This window comes from Dromaius novaehollandiae, chromosome 9 (genome assembly GCF_036370855.1).
Source record: "Dromaius novaehollandiae isolate bDroNov1 chromosome 9, bDroNov1.hap1, whole genome shotgun sequence".
Classification (NCBI taxonomy): Eukaryota; Metazoa; Chordata; class Aves; order Casuariiformes; family Dromaiidae; genus Dromaius; species Dromaius novaehollandiae.
In genome coordinates, this window is record NC_088106.1 from 30,923,741 (window position 1) to 30,941,230 (window position 17,490).

At 60.2% G+C, this 17,490-nt stretch overlaps 3 protein-coding genes across 3 annotated transcripts; all 3 read left to right on the forward strand.

Moving 5' to 3' along the window:
• Positions 1-847: 847 nt before the first annotated feature.
• Positions 848-3,505, forward strand: ESPNL (espin like). The gene is made up of 3 exons (XM_026109348.2): positions 848-852; positions 956-1,529; positions 1,603-3,505. The coding sequence occupies exons 1-3, from the start codon at positions 848-850 to the stop codon at positions 3,055-3,057; spliced, it is 2,034 nt and encodes a 677-aa protein (XP_025965133.2). The 3' UTR covers positions 3,058-3,505.
• Positions 3,506-5,546: 2,041 nt separating this feature from the next.
• Positions 5,547-10,232, forward strand: KLHL30 (kelch like family member 30). Its single transcript, XM_026109384.2, has 7 exons — positions 5,547-6,320; positions 6,611-6,779; positions 7,208-7,294; positions 7,695-7,850; positions 8,000-8,188; positions 8,875-9,020; positions 9,981-10,232. Exons 1-7 carry the CDS (start codon positions 5,547-5,549, stop codon positions 10,230-10,232), a joined length of 1,773 nt encoding a protein of 590 aa, XP_025965169.1.
• A 1,569-nt stretch (positions 10,233-11,801) lies between these two features.
• Positions 11,802-15,363, forward strand: ERFE (erythroferrone). The gene is made up of 7 exons (XM_026109365.2): positions 11,802-12,038; positions 12,151-12,244; positions 12,950-13,161; positions 13,957-14,065; positions 14,180-14,270; positions 14,636-14,714; positions 14,958-15,363. Exons 1-7 carry the CDS (start codon positions 11,802-11,804, stop codon positions 15,054-15,056), a joined length of 921 nt encoding a protein of 306 aa, XP_025965150.2. The 3' UTR covers positions 15,057-15,363.
• Positions 15,364-17,490: the final 2,127 nt, after the last annotated feature.

Below are 17,490 nucleotides of genomic sequence, written 5' to 3' on the forward strand. Positions count from 1 at the left end.
GTAGCCGCGGTCGTGCCGACTATGCAAGGACACCCTGGCTTGGCGGGGTAGGAAACCTGCCAGGCAATTGGCAGGCAAAGCCAAGGCCTCCTTCGCCTGAGCTGTAAGCAAAGCGCAGTGGTGAGTCACCCGCTGTCCCCTGCAAAACCTGCCCAGGGCTTGAGGACTGTGCTGACCTTGCCAGCTGCGTGCTCTGGCCATGCCTGGGGCCAGGCTGGGTTTTGCACCGTGCCCTGCATGTGTGAAAATGCAGGTGTCTTCGGGGGTGGGAAAGGGTTGTAGTTCCCTATGAAAAGGGCCTCTCGAACGCGTCCCGGTGAGGGCTGTGGGCTGGGAGGATATTGCTGAGCATCCTCCGCGACAGCCCGGGGCAGATGCGGGGACATGGGATGGGGGAACCTCACCTTGCCACAGCGAGTCTTCCCCTGGCAGAGGAGGCAGCTGGCAGTGCTGGGGGTGGCTTGCACCACCCGGTGGCCCCTCTCACCTTCCCTGTGCCCCCCCCAGGCTTGCCAGCGAATGAGTCCGCAGCGACCGCGCGCAAGCCGCCCACCCGCCACCCTGCGAGAAGGGGCCATCCCTGCACGGCGGCCCGCAGCCAGTGAGTCCTCTTCACCCCAAACCCCTGGGGGACATGCCGGGGCTCAGGGCCCTGCCGGCAGCCAGCCTGGAACTGGGGCGGGGAGGTGGCGATGCTGCGGCAGCATCGGCTGAGGGAACTGTTGGCAGCCCAGACTGCTCAGCTGAGACCACGTGGATAAAACCGGAGGAGTGCAGAGTTGTGCTGACAGACACGTCTGCAGCTTTTCCCAGTTCTGCTCACTTGCTTTTGCTAGTACAGGAAGAAATGGCGTGGGTGTCCGCGATGTGCAAAACCTGGCCTCCTCCTGCCGCACTCTGCCGATGTCCCCCTGCGTGAACGCCTAACGAAGGCCTGTCCCTCTCTCCTCACCAGTGACCAAGTCTTGCGGGATGATGAAGCCCAGCGAGTCCAGTGGATCCCTCCTGGCAGAGCTGAAGATCAGGAGACCCACGCAGCGGGCCAGGATCCCAGCACCATTCACAGACCCCGTACGTCCCCCGCACCTCCTGCGGCGCCGTGCTTGGTCTGGCGCTTTCCCCCCTCTGCCCTTTTGCTCTCCTTCTCATCCGCCCTGGGGCCATCACGGAGGGGTGCCTGGGTGTCCCTGGGCAGCAAGGGGGAGCACCCCCCAAAACCCCACACGGAGGAGTACCAGGGCGAGCTGGAGTGGCTGGCGCAGAAGCTGCACGCCCTTCTGCCCTCCCCGCTGCTCAGCATCACCGTGCCCCCCACGCAGGCCGTGACACCGGAGCCGGCAACACCCCGCCACGGGAGCCCACCCCCGCCCCGGCCGGACCCGGCAGACGTCGACGCCCTGGTGCCCACGCACGACGAGCACGGCCGCCCCATCCCCGAGTGGAAGCGGCAGGTGATGGTGCGGCGGCTGCGGGCCCGCCTGGCAGCAGACGACACCCCGGGAGGCGAGGTAGGGCGCGAGGGCCAGCGGGTGCCCACCGCTTGCCCTGGCTTTGCTTTCCCACGCCGGGGCCGCACGAGCCTCTCACGGCCCCTTGCCACAGGGCCTGGGCACGTGGTGCTTCTCGCCGGCCTGCGACGCCATGCTGGGCCCGTTCGGGGAGCTGCTGACCGAGGCGGACCTGGCACAGCTGGAGTGGCAGGTGGAGAGCCTGCGCCTGCGGCGCCGGGGCGAGAAGTACCAGGGCGAGCTGGAGCGGCTGGCGCAGGAGCTGCGCGCCCTCCTGCCCTCCCCGCTGCTCAGCATCACCGTGCAGAGCCCACCGCCGGCACCGGGCCAGCCGCTGCCCCTCTGGTGCGGCCGCCTGGCTGGAGTGGTGAGCAGCCTGGCCCTGCTGCTGGCCAACGCCGAGGGGACCCGGGCCGGGCCATCCCCGCCACCCGCCGCCCCCGCCCAGCCCCGGGCCCCCACTGGCAGCGTGGCCCAGCGGGAGATCCGGCAGTGCGGTGTCTCCGTCCGCAGCCTCCGTGGCGCCTTCGAGGCCCCAGCGCCCGGCCCAGCCTCGGGGACCCCGGCGGCGGCAGCGGGGCAGTGCGGGAACAGGGATGCAGGACCATCTCGGGAGGCGCCACATGGCCTCAGAGAGCTGGCTGGAGGGGAAAGCGAGTCTGGCGGTACGGGGGCAGCCAGTGACTCAGGGATCAGCTGCGAAGAAGGGCTTTCCGACGCCAGTGGGTCGCCGGTGCCGGTGCTGGAGTCGGCGAGCCTCAGGAAGGAGCGGATCGTGATGCTCTTCCTGAGCCACTGGAAGCGATCTGCCGAGAGCCCATCCCTGCGTGCCGTGGCCAGGAAAACGCTGGAGTCCCAGCGGGCCCAGAGGGAGGGCACTGGGGGCCCCAAAGCGGATGAGGCGTCCGCGGAAAAGACACCGGGAGAGATGACCAAAGCAGGCCACTTGGTCCTTCAGAGAAATGCCATCCAGGAGCTCATCAGCACCTGGAAGGACGTTGCCTCCTACGGCCCCGCACAGCAGCAGCAGCGTGGCACCTACTCCCCAGAGCAGTTCCTGCCCCACGTCGATGGAGCGCCAGTTGACTACGACAGCCTCACACTGGACCTCTTCATGCTGGGCTATTTCCGCATCTTGGAGCAGGACCTTTCCCCAGAAGAGCGCCGGGGCCGGCACCTGCTCTGCTTCGAGGTGTTTGACCACCTGGGCCGGCACAGCTGGGAGGCAGTGCGTGCCTTCCACCGGGCCGTGACAGATGAGATCGACGCCGGCCGGAGAGGCTGGAAAGACAGCTTCGAAGATATCAAGGCAAGGTATTTTGGCAGCACCAAGGGCTCTGTGTGCTGGCTGGGGTCGGGCCGGGGCATCACGGGAAGCCCTCGGCAGCCGGCGGCCAGCACGCTGGCACAGAACCCACCGCCCCGGCATCACCCGGGCTGCGGGGCCGCTCTCGCTGGTGTCAGCAACGAGGAGATTTGCAGGTACATCGACCGCAGCTTCGCCTTCTGGAAGGAGAAGGAAGCGGAGATCTTCAGCTTCGAGGAGTAAGGCTGGCAGCCCTGAGGTGCCGGGTCTGCAGCGCTGCCCCAGGGGTGGCTGGGGCAGTTTCAAAGGCAAAAACTGCCTCGACGGTGGGGGGTATTTCCCCTGCCGTGCCTTTCCCGCACGGAAGTAAATGGGCAGAAAAACGACTCTGAGACACCTTCATTCTCACAAGAGGGCTGGGCACCAGCAGGGACCTTCTCTGAGGCACTCCAGAACTACAGGCTCCCAGGGATTTAGGTACCCCCTGCTTTCAGGGCCTTTAGCAGCCTTTCCTAGACTGCTGCTTTTCCTGCTATTTTGGTTTTTTGCAAGGCAGACAGCAGATGAAGCGCTCGCCATGAGATGGCTGGCAGGAAGAGGGAAGAGGCCGTGGTTTACATCTGCGTATTTTCTACCAGAGCTCCTTCTCCCATATCCTTTTTCTCCCACTGCCTTTTGCAAAGGGCTCAGTTTCCATGGGGCCTGCGGGCTTAATAAAAGCATTTTGGTGTTGTCTTGTGGGGAAAAAAAAATATATCACTGCAGACCGAATGTCTTTCTGAGGTGGTTCAAGGCTTCTGGGGTGATGGAGAAAGCTGGAGGATCACCCCACCCTTCCCAGCCCAAAAGCCCAGACACCCATGTCCTCCTCTGCCAAGGGAGAAGCCAGCAATATCCACCTGAGGCACAGGGATGGCATCACCGCCCCGAGCACTGGCTGTGCCTGAGGTAGAGACAGAGATGGGCACAACCTGGGGCCAACCCTGCCCTCACGCCACAGTGGCACCCCGCCGCCTTGGCCCCTGGCCCCTGGCCCCAGCTCTCAGCTGGGTACTGGGGAGACAGCTGCTGTGATTTATTTGCAGCCACTCCAGTGGAGGGCTGGGAGAGCCGCTCAGCACTAAGGCGCAAGATAACGGCCTATATTTAGCAGCCAGCGTCACCAGCCACAGATAGTGGGAGAAAAGGAACATCTCTGGAAGTGGAAGTGAGGGGTGGGATGGACACAGGGAGCATTTGCCCCTGCACTCCCTCTTACGCACATGCAATGGTGTCACTGGTCCTGCTGCCCCAGGACACCCGAGGGTGTCCCTGTGAAAAGCAGCACAGCCTGGCAGTTATTCTTGCACTCGGCCTTGCACGCCTGTGTGATCCTGGGGCTGCCAAGCCACGGTCCACAGGTTTCCCAGCCCCTCTCCAGCACAGCAGAGCCCATAGCAAAGCCTGATGCCATCAAAGCACTGTCCCAGCTCAGGGACACCACGAGGTCATGCAGGCTGGGCAGCATCAGGGCAGCTCTGCCTGCTGCCCTGAGGGCGCCTTTAAGAACAAGTGGCTGGGGAAGATCAATGTCCCAGAGCTGGCTAAATATAGCCCCCCTGGCCCAGCCCCAGCTGCCATCCCATCTCTGACTGGGACGTCGCTCCCCAGCCCACGGACACCAGCCACCTCACTCCCTGGCTGCATGGGACCGGCAAGGCAGCGTGTGCTCTGAGGGGTGCATAGCCCAGGTAGGAGCAGGGCAGCGGGGTGCTGTGCGAGGGGCAACTGTGGGAGGAAAGCACGAGCCGGACTCTGGCTGGAGGCTGAGCATAACCCGTGGGGTGGGGAGAGTGGGGGCACGGGGACCCGGCCCTCCCATGCTGGGCAGCCATGTCAGACACCAGACAGCGCATCTGGCCATGGAGTGGATGCTTTCAGGAGCGTGGCGAGTTGCTGCGGGGTTTCGCTACCTGTGGGCTCCCTCCGGACACCACAGGGGATACAGGCATGCTCTGCACCATCCAGCGCGTGCCCCCGTTCAGCCCAGACTCACCACGTGAGCTGGAGCACACCGCCCTGCTGGGGTGAAAGCCGAGGCTGGCACGGGGCTGCACATCCCCTCCTGCATGCACGCCCGCGCCTGCGCTGCCCAGCTGCTGCTCCCAGTGCTAACGGGGTCACAAAACGTGTTTTGCACCAGCCAAAAGCCTGGCCCTTCATATTTTCACACATTGGTTGTCTCTCGCCATCCCCAGGCTCGCTGCCCACCAAGGCAGTGGGTCACGGCCACCTTCCTCCAGGCAGAAAGGACTCACGTCTCGGAGAGTCCCGGGGCCGGACCCCAGGCTGTGGTCTGACGCAATGTCAAACCCACCCTCCTGCCTCTCTCCACCCTCCTGAAAAATAGGTCATGGCAGCAGCCAGGCCACCCAGAATGTGCTGGAGTGTGACTCAGCCCCATGACTCAGGCCACAGGGTGCTCAGGCAGAGAACTAGTCTAGGGTGCACAGCTCATTGCAAACACTCACCCTTTCCCAGCTGGTGCCTATAAATCACGTGGGCTACTTTAGGAGGGCACATGCATGCTCAGAGGGAGGGACTTGTCATCGCCTTTTCCTCACAGGGCCACCCTCGTCACGCTCATCTGCTGCTCCCTGGGCTCATTACACCAGTATCAGCCCACGGTTTCCCAAGCAAGGCCTCCCGGGTGCCCCCACACCAGCACAGCTTTGGCCACCGAGCCGGGCACCATGGTGAGGAACGTGGACGACTTCGACTTCTGCCTCGCATCACATGCCCAGAGCGTGCTGGAAGGGCTGCAGCGCCTGCGCGCCAACCCCAAGCTCTCGGACGTGACACTGCTGGTGGGTGGCCGGGAGTTCCCCTGCCACCGCGGCGTCCTGGCCCTCTGCAGCCACTACTTCGATGCCATGTTCTCTGGCGACTTCGTTGAGAGCATCACCGCCCGGGTAGAGATCAAGGAGGTGGACCCCAGCGCGCTGGAGACACTGCTTGACTTCGCCTACACAGGGAAAATTACCATCAACCAGGCAAACGTGGAGGGGCTCATCCGCACCTCAAACCAGCTCCACTTCCCCACCATCCAGAAAGTCTGCAGCCGCTACCTCCGGCAGCAGATGGATGCCACAAACTGCCTAGGTATCTGCGAGTTTGGAGAGAGCCACGGCTGCCCCGAGGTGTCCTCCAAGGCTTGGTCTTTCTTGCAGGAGAACTTCGAAGCTGTTTCTCACCAGGAGGAGTTCCTTCAGCTCTCCAAGGAGAGGTTGGCCATCTACCTCTCCAATGACCAGCTGCAGGTGCAGGAGGAGCAGAGCCTGGCCGAGGCTGTGCTGCGCTGGGTGCGCTACGATGTGGGGCCCAGGTCCCAGTTTCTGCCCGAGCTGCTGGAGCTGGCCCACCTCGTCTCGCTGCCGGACCAGTACCTGCAGAACCTGCTCGCTGCCGAGCCGCTTGTCCGTGACTCGGATGCCAGCAAGGCCGTTGTCACCAGATACCGCACCACGGTCAGTGACAACAGGCTTCCCCTCGCTGCCTGGCCAGGGAGCATGGGAGTGTGGGAAGGGGCAATGCTTTTAGCTGAAACCTGGTGAGGAATGGGTAAAGGCATAAATGCTTGTCCAGGAGAACACAAGTGTCCAAAGAGCAGGGGGGGGATGTGGGAGGTGTCGGTGCTGAAGGTGTTATTGTCCTTAGCCCCGTGGCTGGACGCGCACTGGGGAGTGATGAGTCGGGGAGCAATAAGCCAGGAGCAGGGTTTGGAGCCTCACAGCGCTGTCCTGGCCTCTGCCGTCAGGGGGGAAGCAGCTCCAGCACCCAGAAGAGGCCCCTCGCCCTGCCGCAGAAGCTGGAGGAGGTGCTGGTGGTGGTCGGCGGCCGGGTCCTGGAGGAGAATGAGGATGATGACGGCAGGGTGGACACGCCGGCCACCCCCAGGAACTTCGCCTTCTACAACCCCAAGAGCAGTAAGTGCTTGTGGCGGGGCAGAGGGCATCCGAATCCACCCACACTTGGTGGCTTAATTAACCCCACAGTCTGCCCCACATCAACCTCCTGGCCCAGACCCCGCTGTAGAGCAGACCAGTGTGGTTTCCCAGCTCCTTCCCACTCAGACCGAGCTCCGGCATGGCTGGAAGCAGCATCTGCCTGCCCAGCTTGCCCTTCCCAACAGCAGCCCACCAGCCACTCTTCAGGAGGAGACAGTCTCACATTTCACCCAGACCCCATAGCGCCTCTGACTGCACAACAGCAATGAATAAATAAAGCAAACAAGATCAGGAGGCCCTGAGATTTGAGCCCAGTTGCAGTTTCCAAGTCTCTAAGCCCCCCATCATGATGTGACACTGGGTGTCCCAAGGCCATGGCTTTATCACTTGCATTTGCTGTGTTTCAGGGAGATGGATGGCTCTGCCTGACTTCCCAGATTACAACAAATGGGGCTTTTCCCTGGTGGCTCTGAACAACGACGTGTATGTCACAGGTAGGTGTTAGGAACTCCCAGCTGAGTCAGGGAGACCCTGAGTATCTTCTCAAGGAGCAGGTGCTGAGACTCACACTGGGGCCAGGAGGGCAGAGAGTGGCGCATGTGGCCAGGGTGCTGGTGTGGGGCCAGGGGTGCCCTCCAAAAGTGCACATCCCTCCAGGCCAGCATGGGTGTGATGTGGGTCCCAGCAACTCCCCAAGTAGAGCAGAAACACCAGTGCCTCTCCCCAAGGCTGCTGGGAGCAGACCTTTGCAAGCAAGAGCCCTCTCCTTGCTTTTCTCTTGGATGGATTTGATGACTCAGGAGGGATGCCCAGGAGACACATGCATTCAGAGGGGATCCCAGCAAGCCCAGCCTGACCCTGTCCCTCCCCATGGCCGGGCGCTTCCCTCTCTAGGTGGCTCCCGGGGGTCCCAGAACGACACGTGGTCGACAACCCAGGCCTGGCGCTTCTGCCTCAAGGACGGTGCTTGGAAGCCCATCGCTTCGATGCTGAAAGCCCGAACAAACCACACCAGCGCCATCCTCAATGGCGAGATCTATGTCATTGGTGGTAAGGCAGTGTGGGCGCTCGGAGCTCCAGATGCTGTGAGCGATACAAAGAGCCCCTGGATGCTGCCAGGGGCTCAGAGGGCGCAGGGCATCCTCCCGCGCCCATTGCTCTGGGCCGAGGTGGACCACAGCGTCCCTGTCACCCCACAGGTACCACGGTGGACGTCGTGGAAGTGGAGTGCTATGATCCCTACAACAAGAGCTGGTGCGCCATTAGCCCAGCCCTCAAGTACGTGAGCAACTTCACAGCTGCTGGCTGCCTGGGGAAGCTCTACCTCATCGGCTCCTGTGCCGTTAAGTACAACGCCCTGACCCTGCAGTGCTACAACCCCGTCAGAGGTATGAGTGGGGTCCCACATCGCTGTCTCTCATAAAGCACTCAGAGAGCAGCCAGCGCACGGCCATGCCAGGAGCCAAGGGTAGCCCAGCACAGGCAGTGCCCCCAGCAATGGGACACAATCCCACAGGGTATGGACGGGTTGGGCATCACCTAGTGCTGCTAACGAGTCCAGCACTAGCCCTGGACATGGCAAGGGGATGGATTGGGTCCAGGGTCCATCTTGAGAGTCCAGTCAGGAGCAGCAGGAGACGGAGCCAGAGGCGGAGCTGGAGACAAAGCTACTGTGGTGGTCCAAGGCCATCTAGAAGATTTCAGCATCTGGCCTACACGCTGGGCCCAGCCTCTCTCCCTGAGGTGGCTCCAGTCAGCTCCTCAGCCAGGGAGGGAAAAACTAAAAGAAACACTTTGACAAAAGGTACCTCCTCAGGCAGCTCCTGCTCAGCCCCATGGTGGTTGCTACCATCTCATGCCACTGGTACAAACAACTCCCTGCTTATTTTATACAAGAAAATTGTCTTAGATGGTGGTGAAGGTGCCCCCCTGCCTGGCCAGTCTGGGTCCTCTCTTTTTAGCACTCTCTTCAAATAACTGTCCGTGCTGAATTTTTTGGTCACTGAGACATAGCTGCATTAATAGCCAGGCGTCTGAAGCACTTTAGCGTGATGCTGACGGCTGTTCCTTGCAGATTTGTGGAGTGTAATTACATCCCCGTTCATCCCAAAGTACCTCTCGGCCCCACGCTGCGCCTCCCTGCATGGGCTAATCTACCTCATTGGTGACAACACGAAGAAGGTTTATGTGTACGACCCGGAGGCAAACATCTGGCAGAAGGTACAGCTGCACAGGACCCAGCTAGCCTCACTCTCCCGGGAGCTCAGGGATGGGGGCACTAGACCAATCTGCACTTTGCCAGGTCCAAATGCAGAGGGTGACTTTTAGCCATCCATTAAGATTTAGGTACCAAACCTCTACAGACTTTTACTCTCTCTGAGGAAACTGAGGCCTGAGTGAAGGAGAAGATGAGAGGGCTTCTAGGGCCAACCTTGGGAAGGCAGGCAGAGAAATGCAAAGTCTCATGCCTCAGCAAGAGGGTGGAGAGGGTTTGTCCCAGCCTGTTTGGGATTTGGCCAGTTCATGGCCAGGCCATCCTTTCCCCCACAGCGCTGAGGCTTTCAGATGTCCATCAACCTCCAAGCTTCTGGGAAGCCCTGGGAAAGCGGCTGGGTGACTGGTCGCCCAGGGAGCTGGCCACACCAGCTGAGCCCCTGCAAACTCATTTCCTCCAGCTGCTTGAGGCAGCAGTGGAGAGCCCTGCTGAGGCGTGGGCACCCTGAGGCATAGCCGGGTGAGCTCCGCTGGGTGCCGGGAGCCAGCCCGGCTTGGGTTACAGGACTGGTGTCGGGCTCTTCCTGCAGCTGTTGGCTTGCCCGGCGCCACGCAGTGGAAACGGCCTCCCTCGGCTCCCCGGCCAGGCGCCAGCATGCCTCCCTCTCCCTCCCAGCAAGTTGCTCAGCCCTGCTCACCCCATCGCTCTGTTAACCCCTGCAGAGCTGAATCCACCCCCCATCCTGCCTTGTCCGCCCCAGCACTGGCCCTATGCTTGCTACCTCTGCACCTAGATGTGTGGCCTTTGTTCTGGTGAAAAATCATACCGGGTTATAGTTTTAAGCAAAGTTTATGCTCACCACGGAGGGCCCTTTCCCATGCAACGCCCACCCGTGGGACGTGTGGGGCTCCCGCGCCCGGGTGCAATGCACTGGGAGCTCTGCAGCTGGTGCGTCCCTGCCACAGGTGCAGCTGCTCCACACGCTCCACGAGAACGGCGGGATGGTACCGCTGGGCGACCGGCTCTTCGTCACAGGAGGCCACTGGAAAGGCATGGACGGCGACTACCGGGTGGAGATGGAGGTGTACGATTGCGCCAAGGACCGCTGGACGAGGGAGGGCCCCCTGCCCTGCCTCTGGCTCTTCCACAGCTCTTCCTCCATCTTCATGGACACCTCAAAGTGGACAGAGGCGTTTGAGGGTGACCATGGGTGGTAGCAGAGCCCGGCGCCTGCGGCTTGAATGAGCTCATCCACCATTTGGGAGGGGAAGGGCTGGTCCGAGGGTATTTTGTGGGTTAGTTTTCTATATACAGGCACAGTATTTCTGCACTGCTCGGGCCAAACCCTCTTCCTAAAATCTGCAGCTCCCTGCAAGGGCCATGAGCTGTTCAGCGTGGATGCGAAAGCCAGGCTTGCTCTTGGGCCCATCTGCCAGGAGGGGTGAAGTCTCGAATACCCAGTTAAATGCAGCTGATGATGGCTGTGGGCTCTGCTCCCCTCCGGAGGGGGCGGTCAGCGATGCCATCTCCCCGGAGGGCAGCGCCGGGGGGGGGGCTTACTGTACTGTCACGCGATCAAGCCGAGCTCTCCTGTCGCTCTCACCTCTCTCCCGCCTCTTCCAGACGTGAAATAGACTGCTTGAGGGGGGGAGCCAGGCTTTTCCTTACAAACACCCCTTGGTTTGGTTATTGTTGTTTTTGTACGTTTGTTTTTTCTCCCCCTCTCCAAAACCGAAAGCTTTTAGGGTATTTACAAGGGGAACATCCCTCAAAGTTTGGCCCATAACACCAGAACCCAGGAAATGACATTTCTTCTCAGGTGGCTGCTCTGCTGCTTCCAGCAGCCCCATCCCCAATTGCTTTGATATCCAGAATCTGGGGAAATCAGGATGACTGGGGGAAATTTTCCAACACCCAGTGATGTGTTTGGTGCCTGGTCAAGCCCTGGTTCGCGGGGCTGAATCACCAGGCCCAGTTTGGCTCCCTGAGGCAGGAGATAAACAGCTCTCGCCTGCTCTGCCGTGGCCTGTGCATGTCGGGTACCGGCGCGGCGGGCTGCTGCCGGGCCCTCAGTGGGGCTTGCTCTCGCCCACGCAGGAGCGACCCCCAGCAGCGGGGCCTCCCCACGGCGGGGGAGCGCCCCCGGCACCCCCGCAGCAGGAGCTCTCAGCTTGGGGGCTCCTTCCCCGGCTCGCCATGCTCCCGCGCTCGGATCGGGCAGCCGCCGGAGCGACCCCGCGGCGCTGCTGGGGGAAGCCCAGGGACGGGGTGAGCACGAGGCGGCGCCTCCCCAGCAGCGCATCCGGCCGCCTGAGCCCGACCCTCCGCATTTCATAGCTTTGCAAGGAGAGTTTTTTCCTTAAGCTGTTCTGCATGATTCTTTTCTGTATGTTTTTGGCGACCATTAAACACCCACAAGAAAGCCTTGTGCAGTCTGCCGGTGTGCCGTGGCCGAACCCCCGCGGCTTGCTCAGAGCCTGGCTCCGGGCTCATTGCACGTCCTGGAGCAGAAGAGGTGGCAAACCACCGACCCGGCTGCTCTCCGCGAGCCGCGCACCGAACCCCCCTTCCTCGGCCGTTCCTTTCCTAAGCTAAAGGGTCCTGGCCCATTCCTGGCACGGGAGACGGACTTCTCCCGGCCGGCCGGCGCGGACGGCCGGGCCGGGGCGGGGCCGCCCGCGGGGCCGGGCCGGGCCGGGGCCGGGCGCGCCGCGGGGCCGCCCCTGCCTGTGCTGCGCCGCGCTCCCCTCCCGCGGCGGCGGCGGCGGCGGCGGGGCCGGAGCGGGATGCGGTGCCGCCGCCGCCGCCTGGCCGGGCTCTGCCTGGCGCTGCTCTGCGCCGCCGCCGCCGCCTGCCTGGGAGCCGCCGCGGCGCCCCGGTCGCTGCCGGCCGCCTCCGCCGCCCCCGGCATAGCGGGGGCCAAGCGGGCCGGCGGCGTCGACCCCCGCGACGCCTGGACGCTGCTGGTGAAGCGCTCCGAGAGCGGCAAGGCGCGGGACAGGGCCAAGGGCAAGAAGGGGCAGGTACGCCCGGCACCGCGGGGCACCCCGCAGCCCTGCCTGCCGGCCCCGGGCTGGTTTGCTCCAACTGCGTGCAACTGCACCCCAAACCACATCTTCTCTTGCTGGTCTCCAGGTCGGCATGCCAGGCGCTCCCGGTCCCCAGGGCCCCCCTGGGGTGCAAATGACAGCAGAGGAGCTGCTGAGGGAACTGCAGCGCCTGCTCAAAGGTACCGATAAAGCACCACGGGCTCATTTGGGCGTCCGCCTGGGCTGGGGAGGTCGCTCGTGGGCCATGGTGAGGGGGGCCGTGAAGGAGCCCAAGGGGGAGGTAACTTGGCCCACGTGTGCAAGAAGGAAAAGCTGTGGTGGGCCTGGAGCAGGGCATAGTGTGGGTTATGCGAGCGTGAGGAGGGATGGGGGAGCAGGCCAGGCTGTGCCAGCAAGGACTAGACACCACAGGAGCAGGGTGGCAGAGAGGAGTTACCTTTTACTGGGATACCTGGCTAGGAAATTGAGGAAACTTTCAGCACCGATGAGAGACCCAAAGAAGGAATTATGTGTTTGAAAAGAAATAAATACAACTGCCTACATGTGCATCTGGACTGACTTTGCAGGTCATCAGAGGGGGGTTGTTTGTATGAGCATGGCAGGGGATCTCTGAAAAATTTGGAAATCAAGCCCTAGCATTCATCCTGGGCAATGCTGTGAGAGTTGTCAGCCCCTGCTCTTCAAACCAGCTGTAAAAAGCCCATCTGCTGTATCAGGCATGGGCCTAGTAGAGCACCCAGCTGAGCCTGACCCACAGCAGTGCCCGTGGCTCAGCTCTGGAGGATGCTGCCATCATACTGGAGGCAGCTGTGGCAATGAAGCAGCTCCAGGCAAACCCTAGGTGGACTAAGGATTCCTAAACCCAAGTCTCCGGTTTGATTCAGGCACAGCAAAGGAGCAGCAGAAGATAAGCACGAAGGCCTGTGAAGGGCGCGAGGAAGACAAGGCAAGTGGTGAAGACAACATCCTGGCCTTCGTCCCCAGCCCCTTGGCAAGGAACGGGCCTCATCGCGTGGAAGCAGCCTTCCACTGCCGGACCCGTAGAAACATCTCTGTGGAGCAGAGATCGCTGCAGGAGCTGCAGATCTACTACATAGTAAGTGACAGAGGAAACGCAGGAAGCTGAGCTCAGCCCTCACACCGGTGTTTTTCTTGTCCTGCCACTGCCTGATCTGAAGAGGGAGGAGGAGGAGTCCCCATGAGTGACTGCAAAGCACATTCTTGCTCTGAGCCCTCAAAGCGTAAGGCCTCAGCTTTTCAGTCTAGCTCGAGGTCACAGCAAGCTTTATGGAGCTGTGGCCAAAGGGCTCACTTGTCCGCTGGGTTCCGGCTCTGCCACCGGCTCTCGAAGGGTGCAGTGACATGCCTGCAGGCAGGGCATCTTCCTGGCCAAGGTGGCAACCAGCCCCTGCAGCCCAGAGGAAGGTCCCCATAACAAGGGAAAAACGAACAGGTGCCAAAGAGAGCTAAGGCAGCTCAGTATGAAAACAGGACCACAGAGCCAGGGTTAAATAACAACATCCAGGGCAGGAGGGCACAGCTAAGGTGCGTCAGGATGCTATTTGAGAACTAGGATTTTTTTTTTTAATTTACCATTTTGTTTTGCCTTTTCTGTTCTTTCTGCTCCTGGGGTCATGGCAGGGGGAGTTCCATGCTGAGGGGATTACAAGCAAAAACACCTAGCCAAGAAAAATTGCCATTGCTTATCCTTTCCCAAGCAAGAAGCCAAAGCAGAGAGGTGAGGAAGAACACCCAAGGCCTCTCAGGAGGACAGGGCCTGCTTCCAGCAGCGAGAGGCATTTGAAGGCATTAATGGTGCCCCCAGTTTCAGCCACTTCTTGCAGTGCCCATATGATCGTTCCCTAACGCGCGGGCCTTTCTCTGTCCCCAGCCTGAGACAGAAGGGATGTTCCACCGTGGCCTGGGGCTGAACCTGACCAGCGGCCAGTACACAGCACCCGTCACAGGCTACTACACCTTCACAGCCACCCTACATATCGGTGAGCTCCCAGTCCCGTCCCCCCCCCCCCAGCCTTCCCCTTGCTCCTCCAGGCGAGGGGACGAACCCACGGCTGGTGAGGCTTCGACCCCACTCGTGCCCCTCTCTGTTGCAGTGCACAAAGACCACCAGAGGAAGGGGCAGCAATGCGCTCGAAATCGCCTGCGGGTGCTGATCTGCGTGCAGTCCCTCTGCCAGCACGACAGGTAAGTGGGCCGCAGTCCCTCCGGCGCGTGGGGCAGATTGGGGCAGTGAGGCCGCGGTCTCTCCAGCCCACCAGGCAGCTCAGGAGAGGCCCTGCAAGGCAAACCTGAGCAGCTGTGGCTGTGCTGGACCTGGCTCGTGGAGAGCACTCCCTGCCTGTTTTCAGACACACAACCTTGCTAACATCAAGTGAGTGCCTACCAGCACAGCCTGGTGCAAGGCTGCCAGAAAGGCAACAACAGTTCCTACTACCTGCTTACACGCATGAGGGAGAGGTCACCCCGCAGCTGGGGAGGGGAACGAGGCCAGCATCCCCCGGCGGGAGGAGGGACGCACTCTTCACGGCAGTGCTCTCACTTTTCCACAGCTCTCTGGAGACAGTGTCCCGGCTGGAGAGCAGCGGCAACCTCTTCACCGTCTCCGTCAATGGAGTCCTGTACCTGCAGGTGAGTGGTGCTGGGTGACTGGGCCAGTGCCTCCTGGGACACGCGGGCAGCAGCAAGGTGCCCTCGTTGCCTGGAGCCTGCCGCACAGCAGCAGAGGGGTGGGAAGGGGGCAGCAAGGTGTCCTCTGCATCTCCCTGCTCTGGGGCTGCGCAGCCCCAGATCTCTCCTTTGCCCAGCCAGACTGCACAATGCCAGGAGGAAGGACCTGTCCCCGTCTTATTAAGCCTTCTCCTTCTCTTTCAGGCTGGGCAGTACGCCTCTGTTTTCGTAGACAACGCTGCACACTCTCCCCTCACTGTTCAAAGTGGCTCAGATTTCAGCGCTGTCCTGCTGGGGGTGTGAAAAGGCTCAGGGCACTGCACACGCATCCAAGCCTCTCTGCCAGGACCCATGAGACCCTTCAGTCTGCCAACAACAGCTCCACCTCCCCTTCTCACCGCCAGGCCCAGGAAAGACCTTCCGCTACAGCAGGAGCAGTCAGCTGGCCAGAGCCTACCACAGGACCCAGCCATCTGAAGCCAGAATTGTCGGTGAGGAAAGGAAAATAAATAAATAAATAACCCCCCAAAACTCGCAATGAACTAGAGTTCACTTTAATCTAAAGGCTAGGGCTGGAAGTTTATCCTGAAAAGCAATGTTGATGACTTCTACAGTGGTCTAGTTTCCCTGCAGGGATCTGCTCCCCCCCACTCCAGGCAACTGCGTTTATGATAAAGGAAGTAGAGGAAAGCCCCAAGTCCCCATTTTCTCTCTTAGCAGATTTCCCTGCCCAGCTTCTCAGCAGCTGAAAACAGATTATTTATATCACTAACTTCCCTGTAATTTATTAGCAGTTAGTATTTCCTGACAGAAGCCAGCGTCCTCTGAAGTTAATCTTCAAAGCAGAGCAGGGTCCTGATAATTCAGCACGTTCAATTAAAGCAAGTTACTGTCCCCTGACTTCCCACTTCTGAGACCTCGTGTCCTGGGCCAGGTGTTCGCTGCCTATGGCACAGGGCCCAGGCCATGGGCAGTGCAGATACGCTCTTTGCTTTGGCCCTGATAGTCTAAACCAAGGGATGGGAGCAGGGCTACGTGCCTGAGGGAGGGCTGCAGGATAGGTACCCGAGCAGGCTGGGTGTGGGGCAACGAAGCTGCACGTTTTATTTCTTAGTAGCACGTAGCGCGCTGGGGAAGCTGTGCCAGCGGCGCAGCGAGATAGCCTGCAACTACACCCAGCCCCACCTTCCCCAGAGGACCCGAGCACGTAGGCAAGGGGCAGGGCAGCCTCCTCTGCTGCTACCTCGGCCACAGGGCTTTCCTTGCTCTGTCTGGCCTACTCCGCAGGCACAGGCTGCGTCTCTCCTAGGAGAAGTAGCTGAAGTAGCTGTCGCTACAATTCTTGGTGGTGGATGGAGGGGGTTAGATGCTGGAGAAAGCTCTGTTTTTGCGGTCTTAACTCTGAGTTCTTCCTGGTGGTAGAGGAGAGTTTGTCCCTAAAAGGCTGCATCTCACAGGGAGGAAAAAAAACCCAAAAAAACCAAAAACAAAGAAAAAACCAACCTGTTTTTACACCAACTGAACTAGTGGGCAGCAGCATCCTGGCAGAGACAAGCCTTCGCAGCTCTCACTGAGCTGAGGGGCTCAACCCAGAAAGCATTTTCCAGTTACCACACGTGACCACCATCAGCCAAGTTAGCCTTGCTCAGATTAGCCAACTTCTTTTCCTACCAAACACACCCAAGCCTACCAAAGGATTCACTTTTGGAGAACAGGGCTTGCCAAGCTGATAAGCTGTCCTCTGCCGGTGAGCATATGAAGAGCCCAACGCACTTCTGAGAACACAAAATCGAAAGAGTGAACTCTGTCAGAGCTATTGGGGCTGGAAGCTGTCAGCCCGAAGAAGAGGAAGCGCAGACAGAGCACTTCTGCACGGGCCATCCCAGGGTGGCCGTAGTCTCAGGGCTCCCCACAGTAGCAGGATGCTGCTGAACAACGTGGCCGAGTTTATTTTCAGGAAACTTTTTGCTAACCCCACCACTACCAGGAAATGCAAGCAGATAGTTTCTTGACTTCCATTAAGGCTAGGGTTGAACCTGCCTATCAAACGGGCTCACTGCTTTTCTCCTAAGCTTGGTAAAACTTGCTCCACAGTGCTTCATTCTGCCCCCCACCCTGATGAGTATTTCCATAAAATGCATTATACCATACATTTATTGATGTTATGTAACACTATGTATTATGTTCCTAGCTGGAATTATGCTTTCCATATTCTTTCTAAAAGGAAGGAAAGAATATTTGTAAGAAAGGGAGGGAGGGGTAAGAGAAGGACAAACTGACACTTCTTCAGCTCTTGCACTGAAAGGAAGAGATGCCTCCTCCTGGAGGGAACACCAAAGAGACTGATGCATGGCTCAGCTCTAGCAGCCCACCACAAAGCTCGGCCCAGTGCAAGAGCTGTGAAAAGCAGGGAATGAGACAGGAGGGCGAGTTGTTTTTCTGAGATATGTTATCAGGGTTTCTTTTGCCATGGACTGCATAAACTAAGTGCTACTTGTCTCGGCTGCAGCCGTCTCCAAATTTGGCTTTCAAGAACTGAAATGACGGAGCATGTTGCTAACGTGCATGATTCCCCCTCAGCTCTTCCAGCAGCGCAATGCTACGTCAGGCTGTGCAGAAAAACAGCCTGCAGCAGAACAAGCTGGCAGAGGTGAATACTGCCCAACATACATGCCGGAGGCCCGCTCACTTCCTCAGTGTTCTGCAGAGGCATGTAGCAGTTAGCCTGAGTTAGGCC

What these genes read in the sequence shown, in the direction of transcription:
- ESPNL (XM_026109348.2), top strand. An exon ending in TAGGGCGCGAGGGCCAGCGG is followed by an intron (nt 1,530 to 1,602) that starts GTGCCCACCGCT and finishes CCCTTGCCACAG; the next exon opens with GGCCTGGGCACGTGGTGCTT.
- KLHL30 (XM_026109384.2), top strand. Translation starts at nt 5,547, where the DNA reads ATGGTGAGGAACGTGGACGACTTCGACTTCTGCCTCGCATCACATGCC. An exon ending in CTTCTACAACCCCAAGAGCA is followed by an intron (nt 6,780 to 7,207) that starts GTAAGTGCTTGT and finishes GCTGTGTTTCAG; the next exon opens with GGAGATGGATGGCTCTGCCT. An exon ending in GTGCTACAACCCCGTCAGAG is followed by an intron (nt 8,189 to 8,874) that starts GTATGAGTGGGG and finishes TGTTCCTTGCAG; the next exon opens with ATTTGTGGAGTGTAATTACA.
- ERFE (XM_026109365.2), top strand. Translation starts at nt 11,802, where the DNA reads ATGCGGTGCCGCCGCCGCCGCCTGGCCGGGCTCTGCCTGGCGCTGCTC. An exon ending in CCAAGGGCAAGAAGGGGCAG is followed by an intron (nt 12,039 to 12,150) that starts GTACGCCCGGCA and finishes GCTGGTCTCCAG; the next exon opens with GTCGGCATGCCAGGCGCTCC. An exon ending in ATGGAGTCCTGTACCTGCAG is followed by an intron (nt 14,715 to 14,957) that starts GTGAGTGGTGCT and finishes CTTCTCTTTCAG; the next exon opens with GCTGGGCAGTACGCCTCTGT.